The following is a 15370-nucleotide window of genomic DNA, read 5'->3' as shown; positions in this document are numbered from 1 at the left end:
ATCACAAAGAAGGGGCTTGGATACAACTCAAGGAAGGAGATGGGGCTGATAAGGAAATCATTAATAGTAGGGCTAGGAGGTGTTAACTCTGGTCCCTCTCATGAACTGCATTGTGTGGCAATCAACTTCTGAGTATTGCCTGCTTTCACAGACATCCTTTCATGAGGAAAGAAAAGGAAAGGAGTAGAACACCAAATGAAACTTCAAAGACTCAGGCCCTATATCGTATTTTGGTGTCTGGGAATGGAGCATAAAAGGGAAGGTTGCGACCCCAAAGTTTATCATCTGCCAAGCAGCCAAGCAGGCTGTGTGAGAATGAGAAGTTCTGACAGACTTCTGTCTGTGACCAGGACTGAGGGCCAAAGCCTTCTAGTCTCCCTGCTGGGTCAGGGGACATCACCCAGGGAAAACAAGATCAACAGCCCTTGAGCCTGGAACACAGCACCAGCCTGCTTGCCAAGACGAGTTTGCCCTGTGAGGAAGAGGAGAGCATTTGGGGGAATCCTAAAGAGAGTACTCCATGAGCGAGGGGTGAGGAGAATAGCTGAGCACCAATTGGGTCATTGCCCATGTGCGGAAACATTCCAGTGACCACTGTATGCCAGGAGAGAGCAGTGCAAGGAGCGCCAAGTAGGAAGTGCCAGGCTTGCACCACCCTACTCTGGTGACGTATGCTACAGGTAGCCAACTTTAAACTTATTTGGGCCAGAAGCATGAGACTTCTGGCCCAAATAAGTCCAACAGAGGCCCCCTTTGGCATGATATTTGTGATATCAGTGACTCTGTATGCCATGAGGGGCTAACGTAGGGAGGGCAATCACACCGTCGAGTCTGCGTCCACACCGTAACGCAGCAACTCCCTCTGCCAGGCACCTGCTGGTACCACTGTGATGAAGAATTCAGGGCATTGCCCATATAGGAGGATTACTGCTGTGACCAGTGGGTCAAGCTCACACACTGCTCTGCACCTGACGGATTCCTGGAGAAATGCCTGGATACCACCGAAGATGTTGTACCCTTGCTAGGACTCCAGTCAGAAGCTGGAGGATCGAATCCCTACCCCCCATTAGTGAAAGAGTGAATTACCTCATGTTTGCAAAGCCGGAGCAGCTTCGATCACTGAAACTAAACTGCAGTGCTGCCCAAAGGAAAGTCTGCACCTGCTGGGTGCTGCCGCGTGTAATGTGAGCAGCCCGCCTTTGCCGAACAGTATCAAGACTTAGGAGCACTCACAGAGAATGCACCTGCTTCACTGCTGAAGGCTTCCATAGTGCTGGAGTGGGTAAGAATAGACCTGGGCCTTTGGGAACCCCAGGGGAGTAACTGCTAATGGGGCTGCAGCACCATAGGCACTTTTAAGTAATTACTATGTAGTCAAGGGGGAACTCTTGAGTACGGACTACTAGTAAGCAGTCCCGGATGTAGCCACCAGTGAACAGAGAATAACATCAACCACGTTATAAGAAAGGTGGCGGGCAGGTATGTGTCGGACAATGACTAATGCTCTAACCTCAAGGGTACAGTGCTATTGCTTAAGAATGTTGTTCGTATCTTGCATGTGTAGAGTTAGAAATTAAATAACTATTTTTCTTACAAAAGTAAGTATTTGACTGGACATTGATTTATTGTCAGTACTGTGTGCACTTTTAAATACGAGTCGTGCTCACTCACTTGTATCTAAACTTCTTCCTCGAGGGAGCCTTTGTCTGCTCATCCACAGCTACTACAGTGAGTTGAGTGCAAAAGGGGTAATTGGCCCAGTTGCTCATTATCCATAGTAGGTCAGGCCTGGGGATATCAGTATTACAAGGCCTCAACCAACATGGTTGGGCCCAGTAGCTCCTGTGTGCCCTGTTACCCTCCACAAGGTGTTCTGGCATTTTGCCCATTTTAGTTATTTAAACTTGCAAGTAGCTAGGAAATCAATGATGTGATAAAACAGCAGAAAACCCAATTTATGCTCTAAGGATGTCAAAGTCCATGAGTGGGCAACTTCACTTAGAAGGTCCTGCCTAGTTCCGATCTTGCCTAAACAGGAGGCTCAGTTATTGGACGTATTAAGTGTTTGAAATATTTTTTAGTACAAGGCAAGCAGACTGATCTTTTTTTTCTTACATATAAGGTCACCTTCTTATTGCTGGCTAGTTAGAAAAAAACTGAAAATGGTTGCAAATGTGGACTGACGAATATCATCTCTCTCCCTACACAACACCACAGGTCTACATGGTTCCGCCAGGGGGAGGTGACTAATTTCAACACTGACATTGCTCCCAACATTGGTATCATTTTTTTCATGCAGTTTGAGGGTCACTTAATCAGTTAGGTAGTGCACACTGTGAGACTTAGGAGCAGGTGATGAAAAGTAAATTCAGCAAAATGACCATCCATTTCGAAAGTAAGGTGTTGGTTCTGAGGTAATCACACCATTTTGCCGCGTCTGTATCAATTGTGTACACAAAGTACCCAGGGAATAAGTTACCTTACACTGACAATGTCTGTACTACTTTTCAGTATATGTCTGTGACAAAATCTCTCATTTAAAGAGCAAGCCAATACAGTATCTTCTGCTGCAAGGAGAAGAGAATAGCAGCATGTGGTTTCCACTGAAACAAACACATTAGCCTGTGACACCACAAGTTGGCAGTAAACAGTGGTTGTTTCCTAATAATTATCTATTACATTAAATAGAACTCAGAGTCCTCTGATACTGAAAAATGTAGAACATAAAACTCAGATAGAATCTATGTTGGCATTTTAGAGACTATTTCACAGTGCTAGCCAGAGAGCCATGATGCACATTGTAGGTGCATGGGATGGAGAACAATAGCCTGTACATAAAGTGATGTTATTACTGTCTGCAACAAAGGTTTCAGGGGAAAAAGTATACTATTAATGTCAATCTGGAATTCCATGAAGTGAAAAAATGATGGATTGCCCACAGAGCTTACAAACACAGTGAAGTATTGAGTACAACATTTGATGAAAAGAAAATAGGAACGCCTTCGCCCCCCCTACACACACACACACACACTCACACACAGGTGTAAATTGTGTTGGTTTCTACTCATGAAACTAACATGAAAGCATTAGGAAGGTAAGCAATCAATAGCTTCCTTAGAAGTATATAGCATAGCAAAGACCTAGCTGAAAAGAGCAGTTGATGTCTTTACAGACAACATATCTCAAATATCCTGCCATACAACAGTATGGTGTGTGGAATTTGGCCGTTACCACATGACAGGAACCAGGATGCAATGAGATTGGGAATCTGTACCTAGGATACTGCTAGACAGGTTCACGCACACTTTTTTTTAAATATTTACATTACGCAGATAAATAATTTGTGCCATACGGAGAAAAACAGATTTACCTACAATTGCACAGTTCAGTATAATGTCACCAAACTTTAACATTATAAATATATATATGTATGTATTAGTTAGAGTACACACAAACATACATAAATCCATATGCACACTTTAATATGTTTTAGTTAAGCATTGGTGTATTTAATCTGTATTAGTTCTTATATTCATTGTAAACTACATTTAGAGAAATTATAAGTTCTAATTGGTTTAAAATTGTTGCTATTTCATTTTAAGGAAATCCATATTTAAAGTACACTGAAACACAAATAGGAATATCAATACATTTTAAATATTTTAATTTTAGTATGTATGAATATTGAATTTAATATATAGTTTTACTTTTTTAGGTTTAGGAATACATTTTCTTCAAAGATAAAATATATATTTGTAAGGGCACATGGTTGGGTATTTATGTGGGTAGAAGGGACTTTTTTAGGGTTCAGAGTTGGGTAGCGTTCAGGGCACCTTCTCCACTAGGACAGAGGAGAGTCACCCCACTGCTTTCTCGCAGTGCGAGGAGCAGAAATATAAGATTGTAATACCTACCATTTTATGTTTCTGCTTCTTGCACTGCAAGAAAGAAGAAGAGTTTGATTATGGGCTGGTGGGCGGGGCTACTCTGCGAACAGGGATGAGCAGGGGAGGAATGGTCTGCCCACTCCTGAGTGCGCCTGGGTGGTTTGGTCGACCATCTGGGGCCGACCAAACCAGTCTTGCGCACTCTGCCCTTTTCCAATCCATCCTACATGTAGAACATGGCCGGGCCATTAGCCCCTGGCTGGGCGGCATCCCCACCAATCACAATGCTCCTTAGGTGAGGGAGCCTGACTCCCTGCTTCCTGTTGATGCCAGAGGCAGGAGAGCAGGAGCAGAAGCAGAGACGACAAGGGATCCAGTCAGCGGGAAGGTAAGTTAAATATTTTTTTATTATTAAATTAAACCACCCCACACAACCCCCCTCCCTGCGCGACGCCCCGCCCCACCCACGAGTTATGCCGGCGGCGACTGGTAGTGTTTAAGGTTAATAAAGGTTTTTTAGGGTTGGGAGATGGGTAATGTTTAGCTATAGTAAGGAGGTTCTAGTGTTCAGGGATGGTATTATTTAGGAACAGCTAGGGATCTATTTTGAGTTCAGAGATGAGTAGTGTAAATTAACATAATCATAAAAAAAAGATTCAATTGAAACATAACATTACATTCAAAATAGTGTTAATATAATTTAAAAAACACTAAATTAAATTAAAAGTATTAGGTACATTTTTAGAATTAAAATATACCAGCATAACTGCAAAGTAAAGGCACTCCTAATGTAAGAAACGGCAATACAAAGGTATTCCCGATGGACCTATGACAATTTAATTACTCCAAATGTAAAAGTTGTTGAAATAACTGATATTCATATCATAGAAAGCCAGAGTTCAAAGAGATCTGATATTTATGTGTCCCACCCTTTGTTGCAGCCAGCCAAGGCCAACCACTACAGAATGTTTTAAGTAAGTTTACTTTTAAGGATAAGCAGAGGCTACATGAATACATTCAATTTAGATTCATCATACGTATATGTACATAATGTAAGTATTATACCAAAAAAACAAGGAATGTATACTCTCTCCTTAACCTTAACCTACACCCGACACTCAGATTACAAATTCATAGTGTTAGATGTTTTACCTTATCACCCGACAAAGCCAATATAATGTTCTGGTCTTCAAGGATTAGAAGGCATTTGTATCTCATCTAATTTTTTTTCTTCAATAGCTTTAGAATTATTTTACATTTCAAAAATGATGTTTCCTCCCCCAAACAATATTTGAATGTAGCAGTTACATCAACGCCCAAACTCATAAATTTCATCTCTAAGCCCTTATGTTTAGATGTGTGTTAACGTTTCTACACAATAAAGAGGAATCGTTGCTTCTGAAGCTTGATCGTTGTCCACTGTTGCACCCCGACCCTTCAGTACTTCTATTTTAGACTGGTGAACTCTAGCGATACGATTTCTCACATCAATAAAAAATGTGTAACAACCAGACCTTTTATTTGCTCTCACTGTGTACCTTTACCACCTACTTTACTCTAGGATGCCTTCTCCACTGTTAAGCAAAATGTCCAGATTTCAGTTATGAGAATGAAGAATACTTTAAGTCCCATTAGTGAGTGAATTTATCATTTAATTAAATAAAAGTATCACAATCCAGCATAATTTCCAACATAAAAAGGTCCATTAGTGACGCCTATGTTAGTCCACATGCATCCATCTAACAATCTTAAGCTACTTCAGTAATGGCTCCCCGCGTTTCATAATCACTGAAACACTTTTTAAGACTTCACTCAAAATTAATTGCCTGGCTACTTTTGGGGAGGTTCACTTTCTGTATCTCATGTAGGAAACTACCAAATGATTTACTGAAGTCAAAACAGATTTGGTGAACAAATCCAATTAAAGAGCAGATGTTTACTCTTCTCTAAGAAATGCACCTGTTCTGCCAACACAAGAGTTTTGCATGCCATTATTATTATCCATTTGCCAACGTAAAGTAGAACTAAAAACAAGAAAGCGAGTACTTACAGCACTGCATGTGTCATTTGGCACACTCATGTATCCACAGCAGTTCAGATTTCTCTCCACATCTTGTCTTGCATTTTCTGTGTGATTCCATCCCACTTCTAAAAGATTATGCTAAAAAAAAAAAGCATACAGGCGTGAACAGTATCCTACAATTTATTTTTTGAGTTATAGGCACAACACGGTGAAACTTTTACCAATTACATACAGGCTTCATTTGCTGCCAAGTTGACTAAATTTTGTTTATTGATTCAAAAGGTGCACTACTGAGAAAGTTTGTTAAACTACGTCAACACTGTCTACCACAGGAGTACATCGTTGATCTACAAGTACATGCAGTCATTTGCAATACAAAACATAAATCATCACCCTTAATATTCAAGTGCACCCTAACAGATTTGACTAGGTAGGATCACAGGGATGAACAGTCAAAAAGCAAGTTACTCAAAAAGCAATTCCATGATGTTCAGACATTACCGCTAAAGAGCACTTATATTCTTGGAAAGAAGAGGATACCTACTGGGCAACAATATATATCTCAAGACTGATTTGCATATAGCTGTGTCTGAACTGGGGTGGCGAAGTGAGCTAAAAAACGATGATGGATTCAACCCAGATCTGTGTCTGGGGTGAGTGTCTGAAAAGTTTCAGCGCTCCGTCCATCTTCTCCTGGTGTTTCCTTTGCCCTAAGTTGGCAGGGTATGCCCAGACATGGGTTCCTTGCTCACTTTGCCACTGGGTTCAAGCCAGCCTGGCTGATGAGGGCTGTTAGCCCGAAACCGGTCCCAGGATGCTTGTTTCTGGTCTTAGGAAGACATGGCTTGGCAGTTCGACTGGATTGTTCCCATGAGGCACAGGGTCAAGACTGATGTGCATTTAGCTGTGTCTGAACTGGGGTGGCGAAGTTAGCTAAATAACGATAATGGATTCAACCCAGATCTGTGACTTGGGGTGAGTGTCTGAAAAGTCTCAGCTCTCCGTCCCTCTTCTCCTGGTGTTTGCTATGTTTGCCCTAGGTTGGCAGGGTATGTCCAGACGTGGGTCCCTTGCTGACGTTGCCACTGGATTCAAGCTAACCTGGTTGATGAGGGCTGTTAGCCCGAACCCGGTCCCAGGATGCTCGTTTCCAGTCCAGGAAAGACATGGCTTGGCAGTTCGGGCTGGACTTTTCCCATGAGGCACAGGGTCAAGACTGATTTGCGTACAGCTGTGTCTGAACTGGGGTGGCAAAGTGAGCTAAAGAACGATGATGGATTCAAGCCAAATCTGTGACTGGGTGTGAGTGTCTGAAAAGTTTCAACGCTCCGTCCATCATCTCCTGGTATTTGCTTTTACAATATATATTACCACTGAAGGTCCTGTGAGTAAACTCACACTTTTAAAATGTATTTTCAAGTGCAAAGGTTAGTGTTCAAAAAGAGAAGGCTCACAGTGTAGTTGACAGTAACCATGCACGTAAATTTCAAAAAGTCCAGACAAAGGGCACAACAATAAAGAAACAGTAATAGGAGCTTGATCGATCAAACCTATAAGACAAGTAAATGTTTCTGTAATTTCTACAGCAGTAGAAATGTCAGGACCCATGCCTCGAAGAAACTTTCTTTGCTTGCAGAATAAGGTGGGTTCATGAATGAAACCTACACATGCACAAAAAGAGAACATCATTTCAGGCAGGAATTCATAAAAGGAGTAGTCCAAAAAAGACCCACTTTCCTTGAACCAGTTGTATTTCAATGTATTAGCTAAAATAGGATCACCATACGCCATATGGTTGAAGGCACTATCATATGCTGAAAATGTACTGAAGGTCTTTAAATGAACACATTTGTACCTCCCCCTTATTTTGGTGAGGGTTAAAGAAACGTTCACCAGCGGTTGCTGCTGCTCAGAGATATCTATGATAAAAAATAATTATAGGTGGGCCCCATCAGGTAATATTTCTCAAAAGTAATGTTCTTTCCAGAGTTGGATTTTTAATCTATTGAGTTTTTGGAGATTTTGATTTCAAAATACCTTGAAAAGCGTTTCTGCCACAGTTCTTCTGCAGAACACAGCCTGGGCCTAGGTCAGAAGTATTGATTCTGTATTCAGTTATCAGTTGGCCAAAGTAAACACTTTCACCAATGAAAAGAATTGGAGTTGTCTAGATCCAGAAAATATTGGGACCAACAGTGCTCCTTACTGTTTTCTGGCTGATATTTGCAACTATAATGAACACAGGACATTGAAGAATTGAATCACTAAACAAGAAGAACCATTTGAGAGGAATCAAATGAGGTATCTATGATTCGATATACACGTTAGTGCTTGATGATTTTAGCAGATTCATAACAATCAAGCCAATTTCAGCTGCAGGTAGATCATGGGGTAGCTAGAGGCACAACCGGGAGACAGGCATTTCTTGCTCGCTAGTGCTCTCGTTCTTTAAAAGACTCTTGCTACACTCTTGTTGAATGTGACAAATTTAACCCAGTGTGATTTTTTTTGTTGTGATGTAAAAAATGAGTGTCAGCCTCATCATTCAGAATCCTCCCCAAAACATAAATCATGTTGAGTATCTGGGTGGTACACCAATTAACAGGCCATTTAGTACACCACACTCATTAGCTTAAGGGAGAATAACATCCCTGCAAATTACATTAGTATTTGCAGCTCTCTTTGTCAAACTACTTCCCTCATCCAAAATACAAGCATTGTCTTATTGAGAGGTTTACTATGAACTCAGTCTGTGGAATGACACAATGGAGTGATGTGTTCCAACTCTTCTGAAAGACATCGGTTTCAGGTACATTGAAAGGCCTTCTGACCTTTTTCTGACTGAAAAGCAGCCGCGGTCTGTGCAAGTAACAGTGGTGAGGCCGTGTAAGGGGGGGATTTCTAGGGACGATGCAGAGGGAAAATTATTTATTAAATTTTCCCTCTGCATCGTCCCTCAAAATCCCCCTTTACGTGGCCCCACCGCTGTCACCTGCACAGACCGCGGCTACTGAAAAGAAACCTCTAATCTTTGCCTGAAGTCACTTTGTGCTTTTCTATCTCTACTGAATTTAAACCAAATAGGATAGAACACAAACAGTCAGAGGTTGATGCTCTGCTTTGTGTTTGGAATTTGGAAAAAAGCTTACTTGGAATAAAAGGTCTGTTCACCTTAAAACATTTACCGCGACTATGACACTTGCAACATGTTGTCAAAATTTAACCAGAAGCAGCAGCCTCACTAGCCCTTCATGGTGCTTATGGAAGGAACTATGCCATGTAAAAAAAAAGATGAAGAATCCAGCAGAATTTAACTGAAACAAATGTAGACTTGCTTATTTTTTCTATAAAAGCAGGGTGCACCTCATTGGCCAAGCCCCAAAAAGAGTAAATCATCCAGGACTGGAAATTACTTTGAGTAGAAAAATGTCTAAGTTTTCTGTGATCATGCCCATTTACAAATAGCTGCTTCTCTCTTGCTCTTGCCCAGTAAAGATAATGTGATTGTTTAAATTATTTTTTCAAGAATTGGTTAGCGCATTTGGTATTAAGCGAATTTAAAATAACCCGCATTTGTCTGTTAATCATTCTTTGACCTAACTCCTTCACTATGGTAAACGAACTGGCTTGATTTCCGTGCCCTTGAATTTGACATATGCTTGATTTTAAATGAAATTAGAATAAAAGATATAAGGGGAAAACATGCAGTGTGTTCTTGAGTGATGAGCTGGAGTTGTACTTTAGAAACAAAGCTGCATGGCATTCTCACTATGAACAGTGATGCATCACATTAACTAGTGCCAACACAGTGGGCAAAAATACAATCTGTGTGCCTACCACCAGAGGCTTGGCTGCAAACTATGAGGTTTTCCCTACAGCACAATCACCGTACCCTGCCTGTGCCAATCAGGTCAGTGGTGAACCTGGTGGGCAGGAAGTGGTCTTGTTGAAGGCAGGGATTCTCCTGCAGACTTCCACTGCTGATGGTGAATTATTACTTGAGCAATATAATTCTGCAGCAGAGCTTTCCCAAGTCCCCATGGTGAGAAAAGTTTACATTTTGTATGAACACTTTCATATCACAGATTGTGACCAAAATTAGTTATTGCTGTCATGTTATGGCTCAGCTGCACTGAAAGGAATACAGCAAAGCAATGCTACAGTACCAGCCGCCAAAGAAAACATCATAATTTCAATTTTGCAATCGTTTTCTCCACTCTTTGACAGTCTACAGGTCTAGCTATTGCAGAAACGTTCAGCCTCCATCCATCGAGCATGGGGTTGCTTATGTACTACACTGGTTCTAAAGCAATGCTGTGCCATAAGAAAAGTTAGCTAGATTATCTTTCGTATTAGATCACATATTTAAGATAGGCTTGAAACAGCAAGAAGGCACAGCAGAGGGCTTTAGAGGTTTGTTTTTGAAGCAACAGGATAACATTACAACAGAACTCTTTTCACAAACCTACCAGACACCTACCTCCACTCGGCTGGACTCCTTCTTGCAACTCTCCCCAACAAACACAGAACCAGATCTGGTGATCATGCCTTCCCCTACCTCACTCCTAAATCCTGGAACAACTTGCCGCTGCAAATTGGAGTCACCTCCTCAGTTTTTGGTTTGTGCACAAAACTGAAGAACTGACCTTTCACCTGGAAGTAGGTTTTGGGGCAGGGGTGATATGTACGCTTAACTTGCACAATTACATACAATATATTTATTAAATAGATTTACAATTTTATGAACAGTCCAACATATGAGTGCAAACGGGAAGAAAGGACACCAAACAAGTATTGCAATTCACCAAAACTATTCCAGTAAGGTTGCAAATATTGTGCTCCCTTGACACCTTCAAGCTGGCCAAAGCATGACATCTGTGCAATATTATAGAATGCCAGAAAATCAATACCAGTGACATGAGTTTGACCCAAACTTCTGAGGTTGCAGCATAGGAAGTGGCCCGGTGGAGCAACGGGGGTGTGCACCTGTATTGTGCGCCCCCATGGCACTTCGGCATCACAGAAGGGACCACTCTGCAATACATATATTATGGGAAACATCGTTTACAATGCACATGTTACAACGCGTGTCATTAAAACAAATGTTTTACAACGCGAAATCGATTACAACACATGCCATTATATCGCATTATCCATTACAACACATTCCCCAAAGTAACACCCCAGCGGAGTTAGAATAGTAATTGCGTTGTAATGGATTATGGGTTGTAACAACATGCGTTGTATGTTGTAACGACATGCATTGTAATGGATTCTGCGATGTAAAAAATGCGTTGTAATGACACGTGTTGTAATGTGTGCGTTGTAAAGGGTCATATTCGTATATTATACATGGCCCCAGGCAAATGAGGGAATCATTTTGATTCTGCACTTGCGCCATATTACCAATACGGGCGCAGAGACAAACATATCCTCATGAGGCACACTCATAGTGTGCCACAAAAAGGCGGTGCACTGTTGGTGTGCCTCTTTGAGGCTGCCCTCTTGATGGGCATAAGGGTGTCCCATGGACCCCACAGACACTCTCCTGCAGGCATGTGCAGTCAGTGACTCAACTTGCCTGCAAGGGGATCTCTCTCCTCTCTTGAAAGTGCAGGCGGGTGCCTTCTACGCAGTGTTTCATGAAGAGGCTGCTTAAAGCAGCAGCTCCGTATCTCACTTGTTTGCGCGCACGTTCTCAACTGTCATGAAGGCAGCGTATTCAGTGAGATATGGTGCTCTGTTTGCACCCTGGTGCACCTTTTGAAAGGTGCGCAATGGAGCAAACAGGAAAATTGAGCCTTTTTCTATTCTAACTTCAATTTACAATTTAACAATTTGGGTTTGACACTTTTGCATAAATGACATTGGAAAATGCAGGCAGAATTCCCCAATGGACAGCTGCTGCTGTTGTGTGTTCCAAGCGGGTACCTATATGAAGCTCTAAAGTGTGAAGTCTACCGTGAATATTTTGACACCAGTGAATTAAGGAACATTTTTATACTCGATATTCAGCTGAGCACAGATTAAAAGAGTTCGATTGTTCCAGTAGGAAGTCGAGAGGGATGAGGCTAACTTAGGCTTTACATTTTGTGTATTCCTTCAGCACATTTGTAAGGGATTCAACAACAGAATCCCCAAGGTTCTTCAGTAGCCATACTGGTTATCAATATTCTCATATTTATATCCAAAGAAACAAAGAACTTGCTTATTTGAATACTGATATGTAGAATAGAAGTAAGGGCATAAGTAAAAGGCATGTAAGTGTTCTGTAATTTCTGCAAGATTTCATCAAATAATTGAAGAGCAGCGTTAATTAGAGCGCTGTTTTAAGGTTCCTCAATAACGAGGATTTTAACCCGGTTTTCGATCTTAGATTCTAATTGCACTCTTGTGACCCTGAACCATTTAATTTCGTAATTATTGACAATGCATGGGTTCTGTAAATGTACCTACTTAACATCCACCACACCAAAGCCTCTGGAATGAAAACCTTTCCTTCGCAGCTATTGAGTTTCCGTAATTATAAAGGGGGTTTGTTTTCTGTGACAACGGATGCCTTATTTTTGCATAAGGTATGGTTCAGCTGTATCATGCCTACTACTGACTGAATGTCGACAAATATGCCTCAAAGCTAACATACTAAAAGAAACACCAAAGGCTTACAGGTTAGGCATCAAGCTTTTAAATGAAGAAGCAGTTCATAAAATAAGACTTACGTCACTGAGGCATGAAAGTGGCATTTCTAGAAAGACATGACCTTGAAAGTTTAAAGGATCCGGATAAAAATGAACCGGATACAGCTTATGGAGACAATAACTATCCTTTGCCCTTCAATTTCGCGGGAGCAAGCAGCTAATGCAGACTCAGGAGAGTGAAATACCATGACAACCATATTGTTTTCAGAGGCTATCCAGGTTCAAAGTCATATCCTTTCACACAGCAATAAGACTCAACTAATTGTTTTTCCTCTACTAGATGAGGACTTTTTTTGAGCTTTTAACAGAGAACACTGTGGAGTATTTTGATTGGAGAAGAGGGGGTGTGAATGGTAGAAAGGAGGAACAAAGAATGCAAGCACCCAAAAGAAACAAGATCAGTCCAAGTCCTGAGAAGAGTGTAGTCTGTATTGTTACTAATAAGTGCGAGCTACTAGCCTCTAAGGTTGGGAAAAAAGTGGAAAAGCAAAGTCTTTTGAAAGGACAGTCAATGTTATCACATAGGAAGTTCCATTATTAAAATAACCTTTCCTTACCTGTTGATCCTTGGTAAGTGCCAGACATGCACATGAAACAGAGAACTGAAGGATGAACACCAAGAAGAGAATGATCATGTACTGTTTGAAGGATGATTAAGGACTGATAGCCATATTTCAGTGATACAAACCTAGCTCCTTCCTTCAAAAGAACAATATTCACTCAAAGCCCTACGAAATGGCAAATATACAACCAATCATCTGGTTATGGATCTGAATGTTTGACTAGAGGCGAACGGTAGATTGAGAAGCCTTCAACTTCAAGATCTTTGGTTACAATGGGTCAAACTGATGTCTGGGCTTTGAAATAATACGAAGGAATTCGCATTTGCCAAGGGCCTTCTCTTACGATATGATATTCTCTAGAGTCTAGGTCTTTCAAGGTGCTTCGAAGTGGAGGTCCAGTCACTTGCTAAAGTAAGGGCCAAGGTCACAGGGCTTTGGCATTCTGTAGGTCAGGGGTTCTTAACCTGTGGGTCGTGGTCCACAATGCCTATACCGGGGGTCCCCAACTGCTTAGAAAACAAATGCAGATAAAAGAAGCAACATTTAAGAATATGTTCTGTTAATGTGAAGGAATTTGAAACTAGAGGCTAAAAATAAAGTTGGCATTTCAGAGTGATTCGTGGAAGCAGTGAAAGTCCATCTAACACAATGCAGTACATGGGTATGTGGCGTTGGGTGGCCTAAATTGAATTAAGAAAAGCTTCAACCTTCTCCCATTAAAATGTGAATAGTTTATTTAATTCACAAACAAATATAAAAAAATATTTCATCATTTATCCTTTTTTTTAATGAATGTTTCTGTATTTTTGTGTGTTGTTTTGCAGTTCAAATCATCTAAATTGCTTAGGCTAAGTCCAATAATTCCAACAATGACTCAGTGGAGGTCTCCAGGTTCCAGTAATGATGTAGTGGGGGTTCACAGAAGTCAAATGGCCGACTGCTCTAGGTCAGTAGGTAAGCCCACTGCCCAGCAGATGGACATGTATGGATGTGTTAGTGGGTCAGAGCATCAGTGGGCCTGGATATGCCTGTGCAAGCATTGGTTTGCACATGGGTACGAACACACATTAGCAGTGTTTTTTGCTAGAGAGTGCCGAAGAGTACCATGATAGCAAAGTACATATTTAATCTGGCTGTGTGGAATGTAAGCTATTATCACCATGTACTGCGGAATGTTAGATGTCATGGACCATAACGGGGAGCATTATTTTGATTATGTTGAGCCACATATTAATCGTAACAGTGCAATGTTGCACATTAGGAAAAAGGTCACATATGTTCTTTGGTATGTGATGTTTGTTTGCTCCCACTTGGCCACGCTATCTACTACTAGTTTGATGCATCTACAAAGCACAAACCAAGCAATAAGTGTAGTGTACATATACACAAAAAGGCATTTTTGTGTTGTGTGGAGCCTCATCAAGTGAAATGCGCTATGGCTTATTAATTTTTGGTTCATGAACCCCTGATGATCTGGTGGTATCCTTCACTTGATTCATAGGAGCAGCATAACTACACCAAACAGACATATGGATGATTGGCTGCCTCTACTGAAGCACTATTAAGGACCCAAAAAAAGAGGTTGCATTAAGACCAATAAATAGAGAAAGTGATATGCTAGACTCTAGTCTTTTAGAAATCAACCCAAATTTTGAAAAGCCCAAAACGTTTCATTAAAATTTCGATTTTTGAATATTTCTTTAATTTAAAAAAATATTTTATAATATGTGTATTTGTTTGAAGTGCACTTGGGTCTGTAGTTTTGTTTATGTTTTCACGTTCAAATCATAGAAACGGTTTAGGCTGGAATACCTGGTTTCTAATGGAGGATAAGTAAGGGTTCCAAAGAAGTCAAAAGGTTAAGGACCACTGCTGTATGAGAAATGGCTTCGAGCTGTAACCTCCAGTGCCCACATTTCAAAATAAGTTGAGCTACTGTGTCAGCCGGGGAAGGGCTTTAAGCAGGTTTCATCTGCACACATGTACATGTACAGACTGTGTAAGGAAGACTGTTGTGTGACTCAGACTGGTAGCTGCCCACAGGTAACACTATGACAGAGAAGGCCCAAGCTAAATAAATCTGATGTCATTTTCGACCAAATGTATGTAAATGTCCAATTCTATTGTGTATAATATAATACGTAATGGTTCACTGGGTCATGCATAGGTTAATTGTGTTTTAATGTATCTCCTGTTTGG

The 15370-nt window shown here is 41.0% G+C and overlaps 1 protein-coding gene across 1 annotated transcript in view; it reads right to left on the bottom strand.

Annotated features, from left to right (window-relative positions):
- Positions 1-15370, bottom strand: part of TSPAN13 (tetraspanin 13) — a 104529-nt gene that overhangs the window by 25960 nt on the left and 63199 nt on the right. Inside the window, exons 3-4 of the mRNA XM_078663776.1 lie at positions 13166-13246; positions 5938-6048 (exon numbers count right to left, since the gene is read on the bottom strand). Of these exons, the coding sequence (XP_078519902.1) occupies positions 5938-6048; positions 13166-13246 (192 nt within the window). The remainder of the gene's footprint in view (positions 1-5937; positions 6049-13165; positions 13247-15370) is intronic.

Source organism: Lissotriton helveticus, chromosome 10 (genome assembly GCF_964261635.1).
Source record: "Lissotriton helveticus chromosome 10, aLisHel1.1, whole genome shotgun sequence".
Taxonomy (NCBI): domain Eukaryota; kingdom Metazoa; phylum Chordata; class Amphibia; order Caudata; family Salamandridae; genus Lissotriton; species Lissotriton helveticus.
Note: the sequence above shows the minus strand (reverse complement) of the source record. Positions and strands in the feature narration are given on the sequence as shown.